Source organism: Tachysurus fulvidraco, chromosome 1 (genome assembly GCF_022655615.1).
Source record: "Tachysurus fulvidraco isolate hzauxx_2018 chromosome 1, HZAU_PFXX_2.0, whole genome shotgun sequence".
Taxonomy (NCBI): Eukaryota; Metazoa; Chordata; class Actinopteri; order Siluriformes; family Bagridae; genus Tachysurus; species Tachysurus fulvidraco.
In genome coordinates this window covers 51,645,459-51,668,685 of record NC_062518.1, presented here as the reverse complement: position 1 = coordinate 51,668,685, position 23,227 = coordinate 51,645,459, and the positions used below count along the sequence as shown (strand labels likewise).

General features: G+C 36.9%; 3 protein-coding genes across 3 annotated transcripts; 1 reads left to right on the top strand and 2 right to left on the bottom strand.

The window, feature by feature from the left end:
• The first annotated feature begins 11,796 nt into the window (after positions 1-11,796).
• On the top strand, positions 11,797-12,412 carry LOC125141388 (histone H2A-like). The gene has a single exon (XM_047814624.1). It carries the CDS (start codon positions 11,801-11,803, stop codon positions 12,356-12,358), a length of 558 nt encoding a protein of 185 aa, XP_047670580.1. The 5' UTR covers positions 11,797-11,800; the 3' UTR covers positions 12,359-12,412.
• Positions 12,413-20,250: 7,838 nt separating this feature from the next.
• Positions 20,251-20,719, bottom strand: LOC125141406 (histone H2B). The gene has a single exon (XM_047814823.1). The coding sequence runs from the start codon at positions 20,673-20,675 to the stop codon at positions 20,301-20,303; it is 375 nt and encodes a 124-aa protein (XP_047670779.1). The 5' UTR covers positions 20,676-20,719; the 3' UTR covers positions 20,251-20,300.
• Positions 20,720-21,399: 680 nt separating this feature from the next.
• On the bottom strand, positions 21,400-21,813 carry LOC113653849 (histone H4). Its single transcript, XM_027163701.2, has one exon. The coding sequence runs from the start codon at positions 21,758-21,760 to the stop codon at positions 21,449-21,451; it is 312 nt and encodes a 103-aa protein (XP_027019502.1). The 5' UTR covers positions 21,761-21,813; the 3' UTR covers positions 21,400-21,448.
• Between the last annotated feature and the right edge of the window lie 1,414 nt (positions 21,814-23,227).

Here is a 23,227-nt window from a genome sequence, read left to right as displayed (position 1 = left end):
CCATGAAGCCAGACGTCAGGTATGTACTGTCTCAACATTAATATTTTACATTATCGAAATTCCAATTTATGTTTAATGTGTATTTTGATATGGTTGTTTAGCTGCAGTTACTTAGCTTGTCTAAGATTAAAAAAAAATAAAACTTACACAATTGTATAGTATAATCAAACCAAATACCCTCATTTTTATTTTATTTATTCATTATAATTATTCATATTAATTTATCTATAGGGACAACACAAATAGGCGTCGTTACATTTATAAAACCTGCAACCGATGCAGTGTATAAAGGACTAATGGGATTTTGTATATGATATAGTTTCAGTACATTGTTTATTTCAGGGTGCCCACAATCTCAACCCCATACCATATCAAGCTGGATACATGGGCCATAAGATCCATATGGACCAAAACGAAAAACTGGCTATGTTTGGGGTCACCCATGTTTTAGCCATTGATGGCTTCAGCAAAAAGGTTGTAGCTCATTCTACAATGCCTATAAAAAACAACCTTGCCATCTATGAAGATGTTTTCAGGTAACAGCCTATGTCTTGTTGTGAACACAAGGGATTGCATACACACGGCTAAGAATGTGACTTTTACGATCCCATTAAATTAAAATCAAAATTAACCTTGGCCTAAATGTAAATGTAGATTTTATTTTTTAAGTACATTTAAATTCTAGTTACATCGTTTTTTTTTAATGTTACATTCCATTTGGGAAAATGGTCCTTAAGCAGAGGACCAAGTGTAAATGTGCATAATGACTGCTGGGTTTATACATTTACAGATTTACTGGGAATTCTGCATAATTATTTTTCCTCAAATGGTGTACCAAATGACTTGGCTGGCTGTGGATGTCCCAATAAAATCCCACAGGAGCTGCTGCCTCATTCAGTTGATGCAGCAGACCTTTACAGCCAACAGTTGGGATCCTCACTGACCACACATTCAACTTTTGGAGTTGATCCATTTTCAACTGAACAGGACAAACTTAGAGTTGAGAATCAGTTTGCTGAGCAATATTCAGACATTTCAGACTTGTTCTCTAGAGCAGTGAACAATGACTTGGCTCCGTACAAACAGGCATTGCTCTGTCTTATGACCACAACTCAGCGCTATGTGTGAAAAGCAGATTGCTCTATTTGAACAGAATGTGAGAACAATGAACACCAATCACATCAACCAGCCTAAACATATAAATAAATTAACATTAAAACTCAATTTTTGAATCAATAAAACAAAGTCAAATACAACATGCCTATTTGTGAGTATAAAAGTGCAAAATGCTACTCCTCTTCAAAAAGAGATCTCAGAACAGAAAATGCTTCTGACAAACCATTAACCTCAAATATGTTGTTGCCTGTGGTGTTCCCTCTACATTTTGCACAGTACACAGAGGTCTCCTGCCACTGTTCCACACATGTTTTGCAGCCAATAATGCTTCGGCAACACTGTGTAAAGACTGGCTCCTCGATGAACTCTAAAAATTAAAAATAAAAAAATAAAATTAGAAAAACTAGTCAGTCATTATCTGTGTTTGTCTACCTGCCCTTAAAATGTTCTTGATGTACCGGATAACAGTGTTTCCTTATATTTAACTTTTAAAAATGTCTGTTATTGTATCATTACATCATGGGATGTTACAAAAGTGCATCAGTACATGTAATTAATTGTAGTGGATGAGACACAGCTGACCTTTGTTAGAGAATGTAATAACATACTGTATGTGTATTTGGAAATCTCAAACTCGGGCACAGACTACACAAAATGGATCCAAAATGATTTCACATGTGGGACAATTAACATTTATTGGGATACCTAATCATACAAACAACACAGCAGAACCTTTGCTTGATGGTCTGTAGCTGGGAAGGAGTCAGGATGATTCTTTGAGTTGCAGCCAGATTGGTGAGCTCTCGGATTGCTGCAGTGACATGTGGTAGGCTCTGTGATGCGTTTTGGTAGTGGTGGTGGGCTAAAAGCCATAACTTTTGTTGGAAAAATTAGAAAAGGAATAAATAAGGCTTTTATTTATGAATGTAGCCTGCCCAAGTCAGGGCTGCTGCTTAAGAAATTCATTCATTTAAAACAAGACACTTATCTCACACACAAGCTCAATTTCCCTGATTATGGGAATATCTTAACAGGCTCTCAGTTACTTTGCTGTGTTAATGTATAAGAAACCCTGAGATCCAAAAAATAAATTGTGCCAAACATTATAAAAAAAAGATTTTCAAAAGTTTGAACCCGTTAATTCCTATATATTCCCGTTAATTCCCATGGAAAGTTTCCAGCTTTGAAAATTCCCGGAATTTTGCAACCCTACTCACATATCCCGGAGCCTTGGTTAAAATTGCAATTTTCTCATGATTTACAAATAGTTGCAAACATTTGGGAGATTTTAAGTACTCAAGTAAACGAAAGACATTACACTGGCCTAGTGGTTTTTGGATATTTTACATATTATGTACATATTGCAGTTTTAAAAGTACAACAAAAAATGTTTCCCACCTGTTGTTCCTTCAGACTCCAAGATTGCATTCCCCTGCGCATCAGTCAATACCATGGGATCATGGCTTCCAATGGCATCTTGCACTTTTCCGATTATCCCCTGAAGGGTAGCCTCAGATTCTAACAACTGGATCACCACCATCCTGCTGGGACTCAGCCTCCCGCCAACCACCTCAGCAAGGAAAATTGATCTGAAAGAATATCAATAAAATAATTGCTATGAAAGACAGGGCATTCATAATCCTAGCAATGAATTATGGTTTTATGTATTCTGTTTATCAACAATAAATACAAAATTTAGTTTGACATAATCTTGCTGACAAGATTATTCCATGAGCAAAGGTTATAAAAGTCGGGGTTAAAATGTGCATAATAGTGTAAATGAAACTACAAAGAAGACAAAGAGTGCCAACTGGAGTTGATATGATCATATCATCAAATGTTAACTAAGTGTTTTGCAAAGATATCTAATTATATTTTATTTCCCATAATTGGCAAACTATAAATGGCTTTCATTTGAGAAGCTATCAATACCAACTTTACCTTTGAAATGTTTTAGAGACAGTGTCTGTGGGGGAGTCCACTGTGCAGTTGAACTAGTAGTTGCAGGTGTTCGCATAAATGTAAAACGTCGGCCTGAGCTAGCTGTGGCTTGCGAGGTGTCCTTCTCACCATGAATCTCATAGTGAGCTCTTGGAGTGAGTTCATATGAGCTAAAATGACCCGATGAGCCAGGAAAAATGGCCACATTTGCGTCGTCAGTCATATACAGACTTTGAGTTGAGACCTGTCAAGAAATGAATAAGACAAATAACCACTAGTGTATATCTCCAAGCCTTTTTCGTCATATTTTTCAGTGACTACTGAGAGGAAAACTTATCCAAATGCTAAATCTCAAAATTATTTAAAGTACAGTACAAAAGGTAATTTTTTTTACGGACAATCCACGAGGCAGACTTGAAAGTCTGTACTAAATTTAGTGGTGTTAGGCTAGCCTCACTACCGTCTTTGTATGTTTTTTGTACAGGTGCTGGTCATATAATTAGAATATCATTCAAAAAGTGAAACTTGTATATTATATTCATTCGTTACACACAGACTCATATGTTTCAAATGTTTATTTCTTTTAATTTTGATTATTATAACTGACAAAATTCAGTATCTCAGAAAATTTGAATATTGTGAAAAGGTTCAATATTGAAACTCAGAACACATGCAAAGGCCTTTAAATGGTCTCTCAGTCTAGTTCTGTAGGCTACACAATCATGGGGAAGACTGCGGACTGACAGTCTTCGATCATTGAAAGACGACCATTGGTTTGGCACCTGCACACAGTGCTAAAGCTACCAGTACCTGGTTTAAGGACCATGGGATCCCTGTTCTTAATTGGCTAGCAAACTTGCCTGACCTTAACCCCATAGAAAATCTATGGTGTATTGTGAAGAGGAAGATGTGATATGCCAGACCCAATAATGCAGAAGAGCTGAAGGCCACAATCAGAGCAACCTGGGCTCTCATAACACCTGAGCAGTGCCACAGACTGATCGACTCCATGCCACGCCGCATTGCTGCAGTAATTCAGGCAAAAGGAGCCCCACCTAAGTATTGAGCGCTGCACATGCTCATACTTTTCATGTTCATACTTTTCAGTTGGCCAAGATTTCTAAAAATCCTTTCTTTGGGTTGGTCATAAGTAATATTCTAATTTTCTAAGATACTAAATGTGGGATTTTCCTTAGTTGTCAGTTATAATCATCAAAATTAAAAGAAATAAACATTTGAAACATATGAGTCTGTGTGTAATGAATGAATATAATATACAAATTTCACTTTTTGAATGGAATTAGTGAAATAAATCAACTTTTTGATGATATTCTACTTATATAACCAACACCTGTATGTGGCATGTTTGACTTTTAACCTCACGGCTGCAGCATGGTTGAATGTCAAACCAAATTTTCCACTTAATCTTGACATGACACCCTGGAACATCTCAGCTAACGTTATAGCAAGCTATCAAGCTACAACTTGATGCATTTCTTTTACCTGAAATATGCGACTTAGTTTTTCTGCACTCATGTCGTCTTCCTTGAGAGACACTCTTTTATTGTTTCTGAAAACGACGTAGCGATCCATGTCGGTTCGTGTATCGCGGTCGATTACACAGTACGTCCAATGTGCCACCGCTCCGTCCAATTTTGGCACTCTTGCATGGGTGGCTCTAGGGTGTGGCAATAGCAGGTGGTTCTTCTTCTTCTATTCTTATTGGCGGGAGGCAACTAGCAATTAAGGTGCATATCCGCTACCTGCTGTACTGGAGTGTGGGCCAGAGATCAGTGTGTATATATCTGCATATATATATATAAACTAATAATAATAACTATATAAAATAAATATTATTACTAATGGGTTGTATGTAATATATAATAGTAATTGAAAATAATTAAAAAAAAACATTTAAATTCTTTCAATTAATCCAGTTTCTTTCAGAAAAATAAATAAAACTTTAATAATTTGTTCTTCATTTAATATTCTCTTAAGATTCAACTCATTCACCCCATTTTCTTTAACTCATCTTTAAACCTTACTCTTTGCATGTTATATTTAATGCATTGACAAATAACATGCTCCACTGTCTCTTCTTCTAATCCACACTCACACGGCAGGTGGTTCTTCTTCTTCTTTTTCTTGCTATACGGCAGATCGCAGACATTTAAGTGCATTACCGCTACCTATCGCACAAAAGGGCCATTGACACTCTCCCTATGATTATTTACTCAAATTACCAATACAATCACTCCTTATTCTTATACCCACATATATGCTTCATAGAGTTTCATCCGGCGCTGCGTGTTCAGCTCCTCACTCAGCCTCATGGCAGGAAAGATAGATAGATAAATAAATAAATAAATAAATAAATAAATAAATAAATAAATAAATAAATAAATAAATAAATAAAACCACTTATATACGCTTTTAAACAAGTACTTTCCAAAAAAAAATAAACAAATAACATTTTTGGCATTATATTTCTACCTGGATTTAATAAATGTATTATCTTAAAGTGCTCACACTTATTCTTTAGTTCATTCTTTAATTCATTCCTTTCAACAATATATCTCCCACAATGCATTATTACAACTATTTCATTAACACCACATACCTCCAGTGTTGTAATGTAACGGAGTACAAATACTTCGTTACTGTACCTAAGTAGAAATGTAACGTATCTGTACTTTACTTCGCTATTTAAATTTATGACAACTTTCACTTTTACTCCACTACATTTCCGAGATAAAATGTAAACTTTTACTCCGTTATATTTCCACTAAGCATCTTCATTACTCGTTACTACAAAATAAAGTCAGCAGAAATGTGTGTGACTGTAATAAGGGAGGTTTGGTGAATCACTGCTCCTAGTTTGTATTACGCTTCGCACGCTGTACGGAGAAGCACAGGTACGCGCAGCGTGCACGCGCAGTCAGAGCTGGGGGCATTTAACGTTAATTGGGGGATATTAATATTAATGCAAACAATCCATTCAATACTAAATAAAAATAACATTTATTGATTTGGTCTTTGTCTTGTGAATATTAGTTTATTAATGACTGCATTCATTACACACACTGTTTGTAGAGAATTCACACATACATGGACTGATCTGATTCAAGACTGACATCATTACATCATGCATAAAGTTTTGGTGTCCACTTTTGCCATTTAATAATACCATAACTTTTGGCTTACTATGTTGTCATATAATATATAATATGAAACTCTTCTTGTTTTAAATTCTCACTGAGGGCTAAAACCCCTAAAGATGAAACCCTAGAACCGCCCCTGATCTTATACCTACTGAAAATCACTGAAATTTTACTTTTTACTTTTACTTCAAATACTTAAGTACAGTACATTAAATATCAGAAAATGACTTTTGATACTTAAGTACAGTAAATATCAGATACTTTATGACTTTTACTTGAGTAATATTCTAAAAGGTGACTTTCACTTCTACTGAAGTCATTTTCTAGTACGATACTTTTACTTTTACTCAAGTATTGCTTTCTAGTACTTTAAACAACACTACATACCTCACATAGACCCGTTGGACGTTTGCTTAGCATAGTACTGTTCAATCTTGTATGCCCCAATCTTAATCTAGTAATTATGATCTCTTCAGATCAACTCCTACCTGACACTCTTCCTTTACCCACTGTTGGCTGAATTTGAAAGAAATGTCTACCTTTTATATTTGAATCCCACTGATGCCATATTTTCAGAACATTATTTTTGATTATTGATTTAATTTCGTTCTATGGCCTTTTTAGCTAAAACATCTGCCTTTTCATTTCCTCTTAAGCCAATATGAACCAGAACCCACAAAACCTTGACTTTTACATTAATTTGATTAAGTGAATATAATTCTTGAATAATCTATATTACCAAGTCTTGTGTAGTTTCTGACTTCTGCTCAGTCAGACCTATTACGACTGAGCTAGAATCTGAACATATAATTGCCTTGGATATTTTAACTTCACTAATCCACTTTATTGCAATAATTATTGCAAACATCTCTACTGTATACACTGATAAACGATCCGATATCTTATTGTTCTTATACTTTTGATTTTGGAATTATGAATGTAGAACCCACATAACCTGTTTTTTGATCTTTTGAAGTATCTGTGAAAATGTGCATATGTTCCCCATACCTTGACCCCACATACTCCCTTACATTATATAGCCTACCTCTGATTCATGAGGTCCTATCGCAGGTGCTTCAGCACCCCCAAGAAAGACAAAATCACCTCTATAGCACCCCCTACAGATTTTTCCCTGGGATCAGCAGGCTGTAGCCTATATATAAATACGCTGGTAATAAAAAAATAAACAAAATAAGTTTATTTTATTATTCATAAAAAATAATAACCTGTATATTACTCCCCCTCAGCACCTCCCATCAAAATTATCTGGCGCCGCCCCTGTGCTCTTGTCATGTAAATGACCACATCTGGTCTCAGAATATAAAAAACGAGCCTTTTTTCGTTTCTGTTTTCTGGTCATTTTATTTTCTTTGTTATTTGAAAAATAAAATGAAAATCAAACCATTTTTAAAATTTTACTCATCCATTTTTGACTATGAAAAAAAAACATGTTGTATTTCAATTGTAATTTTTGTATTTAAAAACGAAAATCAAATAGCCACTCTTTTTTGTTTTTAATACCCGTTTCTAAATGGAAAGTCGAATGACCAAAAGATACACGGACCATATCTGCTGTAAAACTGTAGACACATTTACACATATTTACAAGCATCTATCAGCAAAACATTTTTAAATAGTAGTACTATATTCAGACATCATTTCACACTCATGACTGACCAAATTGGCTGTAATTCTGTACAATTTACCGCTGTTGAAGTGCCTTAGAATAACAAGATTCTACAAAATTGTACTGTTTTCCTAGTGGTGAAAAAACTGGAATACATATTTAAATTGTGAATATGCAGGTAGAAATATGTGTGGTAAAAAGGAAAGGAGAACTTCATAGTGCATTATTTAATGCACAAGTTTAATGCACAACTTATATTGGCCAATGTATCATAAATGCACACAAATCTCATTGGTTCCACATATGGTCGCTGTCGGGCTGAATCCTCGTATTTCCAAAACCATTATTTTTCAGGGAATTAAAAAAATTGGCATAGTTATTAAACATTGTATCGTTAAAGTTGTTATTATACCTTATATTACTATCATATACTGTTGTGTACCAACATTAACACAACATTTTCCCAAAGTCAAGTTTTATCGGAGATACAAGCTTTATGACTCGGGAGCAGGGAGATACGAGATCATGCTGTCACTGACATTTTGGAAAATTGATGGATGATGAATGGATGGACTGAAATTATTTAATAAAAATGTTGCAGTGCTCTGACTATTATGGTGTGTAAATTTAACACTGTATACATTTTACATCAGTTTGATGACAACTAAAACATTAAACTATAACAAAAGATGCATTAATTTTTAACATTGTTAACTAAGTATTAGAATGGTTTTATACTATTGGGGCAGTTTAGAGATATAACTGTGTTAGATAAACATTCTGTGAAGATGTTGGTCTATATCAGCTTTACTGATGCTGGTAACATTTCATGGATGCAGTCAGATTTACTTTTAATGTATTAAATATTGTACAGTAATGTCATACGTTGTTGACGTGAAATGTTCTGCACACTAATGTTGAGGATGAAAGTTTACTGAAAGAGAGCAGTAAGAGATGCAGCACATGGTGTGGTTCACTTAATGCGTTCAGATGTTGCCATCTAGTGGTGGTGTGTCGCAAGGAAAAAGTCAGTGATCTAAGATATAAATTCTTATATAGTATACTGTTAGTCCTGAACTTCAAACCAGGTGACTGTGGATCAGCAGAACAAACATGGGGAAGTTAGGATAAGAAAAAGGACGGAATAAGACTTTTATTACTAAATCATGTATTTGCATTTTTTATTAAAATGTTTTCTTACATCAGACTTAAACCCAGTAAGAATGTTAAACTGAACTTAGACAGCATTTAAAAAATTTTATACATTAGAGTTATAGTGACTGTCGGTAAATGCATTATATTTGTTTATTGGTTATTGAATGTAATTTTTATTAAATATAATAAACCCCAGACCCTATGATGCTTTATCTTTATTTTAAGGAGGAAAAAAAACAACAACAAAAAGAAAATCCCCCCAAAGGACTTCACTATTATATGTAAAGACACTAAAGAAGCAGCGCTCCTGAGTAGAGACCAGGTAAAGGACAAAAGATTAATCTGTTCCTTCCCCAGAATAATCACCATGCTTAATTACATAGACTTTGTATTAGTATCATTTACTAAAATGGACACTTTATTAATACACAAATAATTATATATACTGATGTCATATCTATTAATATAAGAGGTGAAAATCATAAAAATTTAGGAGGGGGAAAGCAGCTATGGACAGATTATTACTTTAATGATCCAAATGACAAGAAATAATAGACAGAACATTAGGACTCAGGACACAAAGAGACAGGGGAGCTAAACTCATAAAGGTAGGAGAACATGGACAGTGTAAAGAAATGAACAGAATTAAAAACAGAGCCTCATGTAATGTTTTGAGCTAAATAAATTGACAGCAAAGAAAATCTAGCTGCATACCCTAATCTAAACTACCTAAAAGTACAGTGGGTGGCACCAGGACTCTTAGCTCTACATCAGGGTCATCGCTCTGCCCAATGGTGCTTTTCTCTCTTTTGTCCATTTATTTATACTGAACTGATAAACGGTGAACTGTCAATTCAGGTGGATTACAGACTTTAACATGAACTGTGAGTAAACATGTGAAGTGACGTTTCATATAAGAGCTCGTTCTGAGCTGAGATCTAGTGATTTTTTATGTAAATGTTAGAAGGTGAAAATTTGAAATGAATTCTTGAAAAAAAATTCAACTCATTTTGAAGATTAATAAGGAATTTGTGAAAAGTGAAAAGTTTATTCTTTTTATTCCTTTAATGTTGTAAAAAATGTAACTACTTTCATATAATTGATCACTCAATCAGAGGTAATGAATAAATAAATAAAAACAAAAAAAATTTTTTTTAATCACTAGGTGAAGTTTTATTGAGCGCTGTCAGGGAGAAGGGAGTCTTACTTACAGAGAGAGAGAGAGAGAGAGAGAGAGAGAGAGAGAGAGAGAGAGAGAGAGAGAGAGTTTGCACCAGGCCAGAGTGTGGAAGACCAGATCATGACAAAGGTACAAGCACAAACAAGGGAACACAACAACAGCAACAAGTCTAAACAGAAAACCAAACAGAAACAAAAACACACGCAAATGGACAACTGCAACTCGCACTGACTGTCTGTCTCTAGTATACATGTGCTTTACGCAGCACAAACGGAGCTCCGTTACAATTATTATATTTATACAAATATATATATTATACAAATACATCAGTGTCATTCACAAGGTTCTCCCACAACTCAGTAAACACGACTTACAAGCCCCGAGCCTCTTTTTGTCTAGTTTTTACACGCCACATCACCCCCACATGCGCTGCAAGCCGGAGCGAGCCCCAGACGCGCCGTACACTTTTGTGCTAGCTGCACGACATTGTCCTTTTTCCCGAGACCCGACGTGATCTCGTAGCGAGCAACAAAGTCCCTGCTCAACAAACATGTTGCTGAACGCTCGGGATCTTGTCTGCAGCGTCGTATTTTCGCTGAGAAACAGTCATTCAGCCACGGCCGGGTTAAGTCTACAACGTTCTCATGCTTACTTTTAAGCCCGGCCCCCCGGTCGAGAGGAGGAAGGTTCCTGTGTTACACAGCGTACAGCGTTACACTCGTTTATTCTACTATATATATATATATATATATATATATATATATATATATATATATATATATATATATAGAGAGAGAGAGAGAGAGAGAGAGAGAGAGAGAGAGAGAGAGAGAGAGAGATGGCTGAAGTTGCTCCCGCTCCTGCCGCCATGCCGGCCAAAGCGCCCAAGAAGGCAGGTTCGAGGACCAAGAAAACAGGCCCTAGTGGCCCTAGCGGTTTCCTCGTCCAAGGAGAGGATACGATGTGGAGAAGAACAACTTACAAAATATTTAAGAAGGCCAAGATGCTGGCGACCCCCAAGAAAGCAGCCAAGAGCCCCAAGAGGGCCAAAAAGCCGGCGACCCCCAAGAAGGTAAAGGCTGTAAAGTCCAAAGCAGCGAAGGCCAAAAAGGCTCCCAAGAAGAAGTAAACGTGTTTCTTATGTTTTTTACTCCTCAAATGGCTCTTTTAAGAGCCACCCATGTTTTCGCTTAAAGAGCTGTTTCCTATTCTGATAAACATGATAAACAAAATGATGACGTCATGGTGACTTTAGTGGATTCTGTACCGAGTGTTTAGGCAGCTACAGACTTGTACATTCACCTTCACATAAACGTATGAACAACTAGGGACAATTGGACAGTTTACATTTTAAATCCATGTGTATTTGTCTTTACTCTCTTCTGTACTAATATATGCTTTATAGATATAAAACCAGTGAATAATCAAGATACTGATCATAAATCAGTTTACAAATTGTTTTCTCTCTACAATGATATGCATTTAGTCTTTATTTATTTTAATTTCGTTCACTCTCTCTCTCTCTCTCTCTCTCTCTCTCTCCCTCTCACACACACACACACACACACACACACACACACACACACACACACACACACACGGCAGTGGGAGGGGCATGTGATGTACAATAGAATAGGACTGACCCTGGAATTCTACGGCGTGTTTCGGATTGGTTCTTCCGTCACAAGTATCTTAGCCAATAAGAGAGATGCCGTGATGTTATATGACAGAGTGCTAGAAGAACAGCGCTGTTATTTCGGTGTTATTCTTACAACGTATCTGAGCTACAAGATGAGTGGAAGAGGCAAAACCGGCGGTAAAACTAGGGCTAAGGCCAAGACTCGTTCATCCAGGGCCGGACTGCAGTTCCCCGTGGGTCGTGTGCACAGTCTTCTGCGTAAAGGTAATTATGCCCAGCGCGTCGGTGCCGGCGCTCCGGTTTACTTGGCTGCCGTGCTCGAGTATCTGACTGCTGAGATCCTCGAGTTGGCCGGTAATGCCGCCCGTGACAACAAGAAGACCCGTATCATTCCCCGTCACCTACAGCTCGCTGTGCGTAACGACGAGGAGCTGAACAAACTGCTCGGAGGAGTGACCATCGCTCAGGGAGGTGTACTGCCCAACATTCAGGCCGTGCTTCTGCCCAAGAAGACCGAGAAAGCCGTCAAGACCAAGTAAACTCGCTCAGCGCTGCGTTTCTCAACATATAAAAAGGCTCTTTTAAGAGCCACCCACTTTTATTGACAAAGTGCAATTTCATCCTGCTTTTTATTAATACTGTGAGTGTCAACTTTATAAAGACAATTTCCCCAAATAAGTGTTAATCTAACACTAATTATAACTGGTCTTGTTTAAAGACAGATGACTGACAACAACATTAATAATAATAATAATAACAACAATAATAATAAATAATGAAGCCTGCTGTCTAAATGACACCAAGAGACAGTAGGTTGCTGACAGAAAATAAAAGCGCTGTGCTACTGAGAGCGCCAGTAAAATAGGGGTGGGCGGTTTGGGTATCCAACTGTGTCCGTGACAGAGAACGGTCCAATAGTCATCAGGTGACGTAACAGGTTCTATCCAATGGCAGATGTGCGCTTTCAATCAGCCCAATGAGAACAGGGCGGCGTTAGGGCTTAAATAGACAGCGTTCGCCAGCGCCATGATCCGCCGTTACAGAAGTCTACTGAGCAGCTTATCCGCAAATGCCATTCCGCGCCTGGTCAGAGAAATCGCTCAGGATTTCAGACGACCTGAGTTTCTAGAGCTCGGCCGTCATGGCTTTGCAGGGGCTAGCGAGGCATACCTGGTCGGTCCGTTAGAGGACACCAACTGTGCGCCATTCACGCCAAGAGAGTGACCATCATGCCTAAGGCAATGGGCCCGCCCGTATTAGCGGAGAGCGCGCTTAAACCTCAATTCTGTTAATGTACACAAAGCTCTTGTAAGAGCCGCCACACATTCTCTCTGATTAATGAGCCTTCTTCATATTGTGTGTGTGAGCTCAGGGTTTGTTGCGTAAGTTCACTGTTGTGTGTGTGTATGTGTAGATCTATATATATATATATAGATATTATATATATATATATTATAGATATATATAGTAATAATATCACAGTCAGTCATGAGGAAGTTTGGTCTTCAGAACAGTTCGTTTAATGAAAAATTCAATGACAAGTTCACCAGTTCTTTTACGTCATCCCACCGCTGCCGCCAGCCAAATTAATACATCAATTAACACATTGAAAGTTCTTTGTAATCATAACTGTAGTTGAATTTGTTTCTCGCATTTAAGTTTTGCGACTAAACACCCACTACAGGCATGATGTGCAAACGTGGTGTTTTTTCATTCAGCACATGTCTCAATGATATAAAGTTATAAACTAGTCTTCATCAACTTACAATAACTTACAAAAAAGCATATTTTGAAATGCTTTTGTTCACTATATATATATATATATATATATATTATATATATATCTATATTATATATATATATATATATATAATCTAGTGAATGGACGCTTTTTCTCCTGGGACTTCTAGAGAACGTTGAAGACGGCTGCCTTGGTTTCATCATTCCACAGACACAGAATCCTTTACAGCCAAAACTGTACATTTGTTTTTAAATAAAAATATATAACAAATATAACAAATATATACATTTGTTTAATTTTGATTTCAGTGAGCTTTCTTGTGAATGACACTAATCTCAGTCTAAACTCAGTATTGGAGACAATATAGCACATTTACACTATAAACCTTATAGATTCTGTAATATTTTGTGTTTACAGCTGATAAAATGAAAATGATAAAAGGGGTTAACAGACACATTATTAGACACATAATAGACACATTGCTTCATGTCATAACATCGTTTTACCAGCAGATGGCAAAAAGGATTGTTGTATTTTCTTTATGAACAATTTCTTTTACAGTTAGTGACATGTATTTATGATTAGTGTGTTCACATTTACAAACCTCTTCACACAGTTAGAACAACAGTCTATGTGACTGAATCACCTTTCACTGCTTTGTATTATGGAAAAGCATTAAATAAACTCAGCTTTCAAACTTCATGAATTCTTCTATTGTTCAAACTCATCAAAACCAACAAAACTGTGTATCTACAGAAACATTTTTCACCTTTACATAATGTTTTATAAACTAATCAATATAATTAAACAAGCCCAACCCAAATTATCTTTATTATTATAATAAAATATATTTATTCAAAGTTTTAATAAAATAAACAACCAATAGACTAAAAATAATGTAACTAATGCAGTATATAATTAAGTGTGTTATTAATGTATTACGTGTAACTGAAGTAAATAAGTCTATTGAAGTGTAGGTGTTTAAAAATGCAAACAAATAATAATAAGAAGAAGAAGAACAAGAAGAAGGAGAAGAAGAATTAAATGTAAATATAATCCTTAGCCTAATGTTAGCTAACCTGCTAGCGACCATAGCTGTCAGTTTAAATTCCATACTAAAATCCTGAAAGGAGTTGATGAGCTTAGATAACGAGCATTTAGTTTATTTCCACAATCTAATATTCAAGTCCATTAAAAAGTCACTTTTCACAACCCTGACTACTGGATTTACACTAATTCCTACTTAAACTAGTGATTAGTCAGATCTGGTGATAAAGGGCTTGGTGACAGATGTATGTTGTTCTACCTAGAGAACTTCACTAATACATTTACATTTACAGCATTTGGCAGACACCCTTATCCAGAGCGACGTACATAAGTGCTTAAATCTCTAACATTGAATACATTAATGCTGGTTCACCAGGTTACATACTTAAGATACCATGAGTTTAAAACATTTGTTCAAAGTTACAATGAAAAAGTGTCAAAGGGTTTTTTTTTTGTTTGTTTGTTTTTTAAAATGCAAAAGATAAGGGAAGAAGTGCTAGTTGAAATGTTTCCTGAATAAGTAGGTCTTAAATCATTTCATTTACACAACATCATAGTGACTATAAAGGTAGTTAGCCTGCTGAAGTCAGTTTGAACAATTATACAGGAGCATTTTTAATAGATGTGGGGGGTGGACAGGCTCAATTCAAGTCAAGTCAAGTCACCTTTATTGTCACATCACCACAGCACATGTGCCAGTATGAATTATATACAGTATGAATTATATATGTGTATGTATATATATGTATGTATAAGTATAAATATAAATGATATATATAAGTATAAGTTTTATATACATGTAATATATATGTAACATGTAAGGTACGACAGACTGTGCAGATACAGAAATGTCCTGTGGTACCGATAGCTTATTGTCAGATAGATTGTTATATTAAATTAAATGCAGTGTGTGTGTGTATAGTCCAGTGTGTATAGATGCAGTACGAATGCAGTGTGCGTGTGTGTGTGTGTGTGTGTGTGTGTGTGGTGTGTGTGTGTGTGTGTGTTGTGTGTGTGTGTGTGTGTAGTCTAGTGTTGAACTGTTGAATTTTGAGTGCAGTGTGTAGCATACCATATTGTGGAAGTATGCTGTAGGCTGTGTTAGTTATGGCTGTTAATTAGTCTGATAGCCTGAAGGAAAAAGCTATCCCTTAGTCGACTAGTGCGGGATTGGATGCTGCGGAGATGTCTTCTTGAGGGGAGCAGAGAGAGCAGTCTGTGGGACGGGTGGCAGGAGTCATTAGTGATCCTCCGAGCTTTTCTTATACACCGCCTGTTGTAGATGTCCTGGAGGGAGGGAAGCTCACCTCCAACAATGTGGCTGGCAGTTCGCATGACTCTTTTCATGGTTTTACTGTTGCCAGCAGTGCTGTTTCCAAACCAGGCGGTGATGCAGCCCATCAGGATGCTCTCTATAGTGCAGGTGTAGAATGTGCTGAGGATGCTGGGGCTCATTCCAAACTTCCTCAGCCGTCTCAGGAAGAATAGGCGTTGGTGTGCCTTCTTCAGCACTGCGTCAGTGTGTGTGGACCAGGTGAGATCCTCACTGATGTTAACACCCAGAAACTTAAAGCTGCTCACACGCTCCACAGGTGTCTTGTCGATGGTGATGGGTCTGTGTTCTCTGCTCTGTCTCCTGAAATCTACCACCAGCTCCTTGGTCTTGTCAATGTTTAGTGAGAAGTGGTTCTTCTGACACCATTTAGTCAGGGTGCTCACCTCTTCTCTGTAGGCCGTCTCATCGTTGTCGGTGATCAGGACTTTCACCGTTGTATCATCAGCGAATTTGACGATGATGTTGGAGCTGTGTGTGGCTGTACAGTCGTGTGTATACACTCCTGTATTCCCTGTATACACACGACTGTACAGCCACACACAGCTCCAACGTCATCATCAAATTCACTGATGATACATCGGTGGTGATGATACAAAGAGGTGAGCACCCTGACTAAATGGTTTTAGAGAGTTTAATCAGGTCACTTGTACAGTGATTTTAAACTGTTTAAATCTATCAAAACATGATCTACAGCGTATGAATATTAAGATGTTGTTGTTACAGAATTCAAACAGTAAAGTAAATGAATGCCCGACTCTGCTTAGCTTCCGTGATCAGACGAGATCTGCCTCTTTTTTTATTTACTTTTTTTTGCACTGGAACTGAATTGTTGTCTCTGCTTCATTCTGAATTCGGACCATGTTGTCATTACTGTCGATGATAGCCAGGTCAGTGTGTGTGGCTCTGCAGTAACCCTGAGCATCACTCCAGGTTTTCCCCTGCTGGATCAGATAGTACTGACGAGGGAAAGACAGGACGAGAGGAACTGGGGATAAATTTTTAACATTTTATGCAACATTACCTCAGTCACAAATTTTACTTATTGTAATAAGTAATTGTCTTCTCATAATTTTCCTTCATTTGACTCTGCAACTTCAAAATGAACATTTATGTAATGAAATACACACACACACACACACACACACACACACACACACACACACACACACACACACATATATATATATTTTATATAAATTTTCAGAGTTAATTAAATTTGTGACTGAGGTAATGTTATTGGAAGGGAACGATAACAATGTAAATGAGCAAAGAGAAGAAACAAACAGGAGAAAATGACAGAAAATGTCCAAAGTTTGGGAACATTTCAAATCGAAAAGTAAAGAAAATGCCGTGGCGTGTGTCCATTGCAAGATCAAGCTGGTATACCACAACAGCACGTTGTCCATGCTTATATATGCTTAAAGCACTCGGTGTGAAACCATGCATGGCCTCTAGGTTTAAGTTCCTGTACATGATTTTGCCTCTTAAATACCACAAAGGATTCCAAACAGTAAAGGATTATGTTATGGCTGAGCTGTAGATTTAGAATCTTTTAGTTCTGAAGTAAAGTTGTAGTTCGTAAAGTTGCATTACTTTTACAGTATTTTTGTATGATTATTATTATTATTATTATTATTATTATTATTATTATTATTATTATTATTTTAATGTATGCCTTTGTTTTGATACTTAAACAGTAATTTCAAAGTAATTATTATTATTATTATTATTATTATTATTATTATTATTATTATTACGGACTCTTCTTAGTAGTCTTCTTAGTTTGTCTAAAAGTATTGGCACCCCACCGGGTTTTCACGTGACGTCACGTGTAGCCCCGCCCCCAAAATAAGCAAAATAATAAATTTTGCACAACATGGACGTGTCATATATCAAAACACAGCCCGATGAGGGAAAGTGCCTCACACGTGTTTTGGTCACGTGACATGTAGCCCCGCCCCCAAAATAAGCGAAATCAAAAAGTTAGCACAACATAGACATTTCATATGTCAAAAGACTCAGCCCAATGAGGGGAAGTGCCTCACGTATGTTTTGGTCACGTCACGTCACGTGTAGCCCCGGCCCCAAAGTAAGCAAAATAAAAAAAAATAGCACAACATGGACATTGTCAACATTGTCATATATCAAAACACTCAGCACGATGAGGGAAACTTGGCACATGCAAGCACCATTCACATTTTCTTCAGGAAATGTACCGTTCTAGTTTTTGTTGTTGTTGTTGTTGTTGTTGTTGTTGTTCTCAGAAAAGAGTTAATTTAAAACCCAGAATGTTTGGCACTTAAATGTACTTAATTCTTCTCAGTAAACTTCGTCATTGTTCACAGTACAAGGACAGACAGAGAAACAATGGGTAAGATTTAAATGTTTATTTTGGCAGAAAATATTGTTGTAAGCATTGCATACCGTCGCTGTTAGGCGGAATACTCGTATCTCCAAAACCATAATTTTTCAAGAAAGTAAAAAAATGCCGTATTTTTTATTTGAGTTATTAAACATTGTATCGTTAAAGTTGTTATTATACCTTATATTGCTATCATATACTGTTGTGTACCAACATTAGCACAACATTTTCCCAAAGTCACGTTTTATCGGAGATACAAGCTGCCGCGAAGCTCTCCCACGGACTGAAGAAGAGGTGAAGTTACGAGATTTCACATACAGTTGAAGTGTCTAATGGAGTTAAGAGATTTGTGCTCAAGCTATTTTCAAGACTTTAGATTGGTTAATAACTTGTAATAATAACAGACCCTCGTGGGGACTGACCAATAGCATTGATATGTGAAAAAAATAGGAAATTGACAAAATCTGGACATAGGAGGTTTCCGCCCAACAGTGGCGATATAAAATGCATTTAAAAAATAAAAGTTTTTTTTTTCTAAAAAAGGAAACCAATTAGTTGTTAATTTTAAAAGACCCATCTTATTATCTTTTTATTTTCTTATTTTAATATTGCTTTTTAATTACTCGATTAATCTATGAAATTTTCGGTAGAATACTCGATTAGTAAAATATTCGATAGCTACAGCCCTAATCTCAGTCTACCTCAGTTTTATTTATGTTTAAAAAACTGTTAAATATATACAGTGAGTGTATAACAAAGTGCTAAATATAAACACTTTGTACTATTTTTTCCACTTTATTAAGCATTTCTTATATTTGCTTTCATTTTGCACCTTAAATGTTGAGATTGTTATTAAGTGTTCATTGTGACTTTAGACTTATGTTTACATTTTAATTATTTGACTTTTCCATGGTTGTTGACATTTCTGTCTTAATTATTGAGGGGATTGTGATCAGAGGAAGTTTAAAATAAAGTTTAAAATAAAAATGTTTAAATGTAATATTTTTTTCTACTGGTCCTTATTTTAAAAGGATCATAAAAAATACCAATAATTATCGATATCAGCCGATATGAAACACTGATATCGTGATACAGTTTTCAGCCATATCGCCCAGCCCTATGTGTGATGTGGAGTTAAATAAATATGTTTATATAGCTCAATTACAAAACAAAGCCCTGTAAATTAACAGGGAACTTCAAAACATTGTTCAAAGTTACAATGAAAAAGTTTTAAACTCATGGTATCTTAAGTATGTAACCTAGTGAACCAGCATTAATGCATCCAATGACGGATATAAGCACTGATGTACGTCGCTCTGGATAAGAGAGTCTGACAAATGCTGTAATGTAAATGATTTTAAACAGAAAGAAAAAAAAATACTATATAAATTGTACACAATCAGCAGTATTATGTCATAAAATGAAAAAGTTAGATTTAAATTTAAATGTGAATGAAAAAAAAACACTAAAATATTGTAATAATATACAGTAAGCTAGCAAATATGTGATGGAACTTTACTGGCTAATTGTTTGTATTTTCAATACAAACCAGCGCCATATTCCTGCTGAGGTAGTTTACAAACAAATTGTGAGCTAAAACCACAAAAGAACATGAACCGAAAAAAAACTAGCTGCCTTGAAAAATGTTTTGCTGATGGATGCTTGTAAATATGTGTAAATGTGTCTACAATTTTAAAAGCAGATATGATCAAAATTCTTTATTATTTAAATGTATGATTGTAAAACACATGATACTTGGAAAAAGAAAAAAAGCAAAGCCAATTGTAATTACAAATTAAAAATACAGAAGCAATGATTAAATACATACGTGAAAGAAGTGGTTATCCTGTGTGTGTGTGTGTGTGTGTGTGTGTGTGTGTGTGTGTGTGTGTGTGTGTGTGTGTGTCCGACGCAGAAAGGAGATATGCACATTTATGAAAAAGTGGGTGGCTCTTAAAAGAGCCTTTGTGTTGATAAAGACGGCGCTAAGGCGCTTTACTTGGAGCTGGTGTACTTGGTGACGGCCTTCGTGCCCTCAGACACGGCGTGCTTGGCCAACTCTCCGGGAAGCAACAGACGCACGGCAGTCTGGATCTCCCTAGAGGTGATGGTGGAGCGCTTGTTGTAGTGAGCCAGACGAGAAGACTCACCGGCGATGCGCTCAAAAATATCGTTGACGAACGAGTTCATGATGCCCATGGCCTTAGAGGAGATCCCGGTATCGGGGTGCACCTGCTTCAGGACTTTGTACACGTAGATGGCGTAACTCTCCTTCCTGGTCTTTCTGCGCTTCTTGCCGCCTTTCCCTGCCGTCTTGGTCACGGCTTTCTTGGATCCCTTCTTGGGCGCGGTCTTAGCTGGTTCAGGCATGGTGTTGCTGTTCGAGTGAACTGCGAGAGAATGAGTAACACCCACTTAGCGGCTGCTGTATATACAGTATGAATTGTAATTAGGCACAAGAGAACAAACGTGTGTTATTGGTCATAATCCCAAAGCTCCTGATGCGGAGCGCCTCCTCCCGCTCCTCCTACACACTTACTCCTCCCCCACTGTCCCCTCTGTCCCCTCTGTGCTTTGTTCCCCTTCCGCCGTTTTACACTCAACTTTGTGCTTTATGACAAAAGAAAAGGAGAAAAAAATCCTGTTTCTACCACCAAACTTTACACACGTTTCACACACACTATGAAAGAAAAAGAGTAAAATCAAGAGGCATACACGAACTGACTTGTATAATACTGGACTTAAAAGCATCTAATATATAAATTGGATTTTATCCGGTTTTTGACGTCATTTGCATCACACAAACACAAGATGAACGAAAAAGTCTACACACATAGTAAATATGGAACATATATATATGAAATACAAATATATGCAATAAAAATATAGAGATGTATATAAATCAATTAACTTATATTGTACTAAAGAGCATTTATCATACAAATATATATTGGATATTACTTTATACGGCTTTTGACGTCATTTGCGTCCACACACACACACACACACACACACACACACACACACACACACACACACACACACACACACACAGAGAGAGAGTAAATAAGGAAGATCTCTTTGTGGATATTTGGGTGGCTCTTAAAAGAGCCGTTGTGTTGACGTGGTCCGGTGTTGAACGTTTATCCGCCGAAACCGTACAGAGTGCGTCCCTGGCGTTTCAGAGCGTACACCACATCCATGGCGGTGACGGTCTTTCTTTTGGCGTGCTCGGTGTAGGTGACGGCGTCGCGGATGACGTTCTCCAAGAAGACCTTCAGCACACCGCGAGTCTCTTCGTAAATCAGGCCGGAAATACGCTTAACACCGCCACGGCGAGCCAGACGGCGAATAGCCGGCTTAGTGATTCCCTGGATGTTATCGCGAAGGACCTTACGATGACGCTTTGCGCCCCCTTTGCCGAGTCCCTTACCACCTTTACCTCTACCAGACATGATGCTGCTGTATCGAAGTGAAGCCGCTCAATAAAATACACCACACAGAGGCCGAATATTTATCCTCCATCTCCTGGACCCAGTTGAGAACAGGCAAGGAGGCGGGTCTAAGACCAGCGCTCACACAATAGAAGCCGTTCATGAACAAAGAGAAAGCCACAGCTTTTAACTTACTAGTGTATTTTTCTTCTGCAACCTCTCTGTACACACAAGGATTATTATTATTATTATTATTATTATTATTATTATTATTATTATTAGAGTTGTTATAAGTCTTAGTAGTAGTAGTAGTAGTAGTAGAATTTAACCCAAGGTATACAAAGTGAGTATTTCAATAAAAATATACAGACCAACACCAAGCAATGTATAGAGGTTAGTAAGAGCACTCTGTGCTTGTACAACATTAACCTACACTGTTTAGATGTAAAACATCCATTTGAGCACATCTGTGGCTTGAGAACTGTATTCTATACTCCTAGGTCCACTACTAAGAGGCTCGGTTTTCCTCGTTCGTCTGGGTACATTATAAACCGAGCCCATGTTTAACCCTGAAAGTAGATTACAAGCAACACAGAAAGGAATGTAAAGACAACATTCAGGAGTCATTTTATCAGCTGTTAAACACAAAATATTACAGAATCTATAAGGTTTATAGTCTAAATGTGCTATATTGTCTCCAACACTAATCTCATTCTAAAACTCAGTGTCATTCACAAAGAAAGCTTATTGAAGTCAAAATTCAAATATCAAACGTGGGTCAAAACAAAACATCACTGTTCTACTTGAAATATTTAGTCGACACCATCTAGACACAGGACTTACTGTAAATGGGATCATTTGAACAGCTATGTTAGATTACATGTATATCGAGTCAAGTCAAGTCAAGTCAAGTCAAGAAGCTTTTATTGTCATTACAACCATATATAGCTGTTACAGTACACAGTGAAATGAGACAAGGTTTCTCCAGGATCAGGGTGCTAAATAAAACAAAGACGGGGCTAAGGACATGTAAGTAGTCTTAGCCACATAAAGTGCAACTGTGCAACCTGGTGTAAATAGTGCAGGACAAGACAAACAAGACAGTGCAGGACAAAAGACAGTGCAGGACAAAAGACAGTGTAGGACAAGACAAACAAGTCAGTGCAGGACAAAAGTCAGTGCAGGACAATACAAACAAGACAGTGCAGGACAAGACAAACAAGACAGTGCAGGACAAAAGACAGTGCAGGACAAAAGACAGTGCAGGACAAGACAAACAAGACAGTGCAGGACAAAAGACAGTGCAGGACAAAAGACAGTGCAGGACAAGACAAACAAGACAGTGCAGGACAATACAAACAAGACAGTGCAGGACAAAAGACAGTGCAGGCACAAAGTTACAAGACAATAAACAGTAACAGAAACAGCGCCAACAGACCAGTGTATATACTGTGTGTGAATACTGAATGTTCAAACAATATTTTGTGC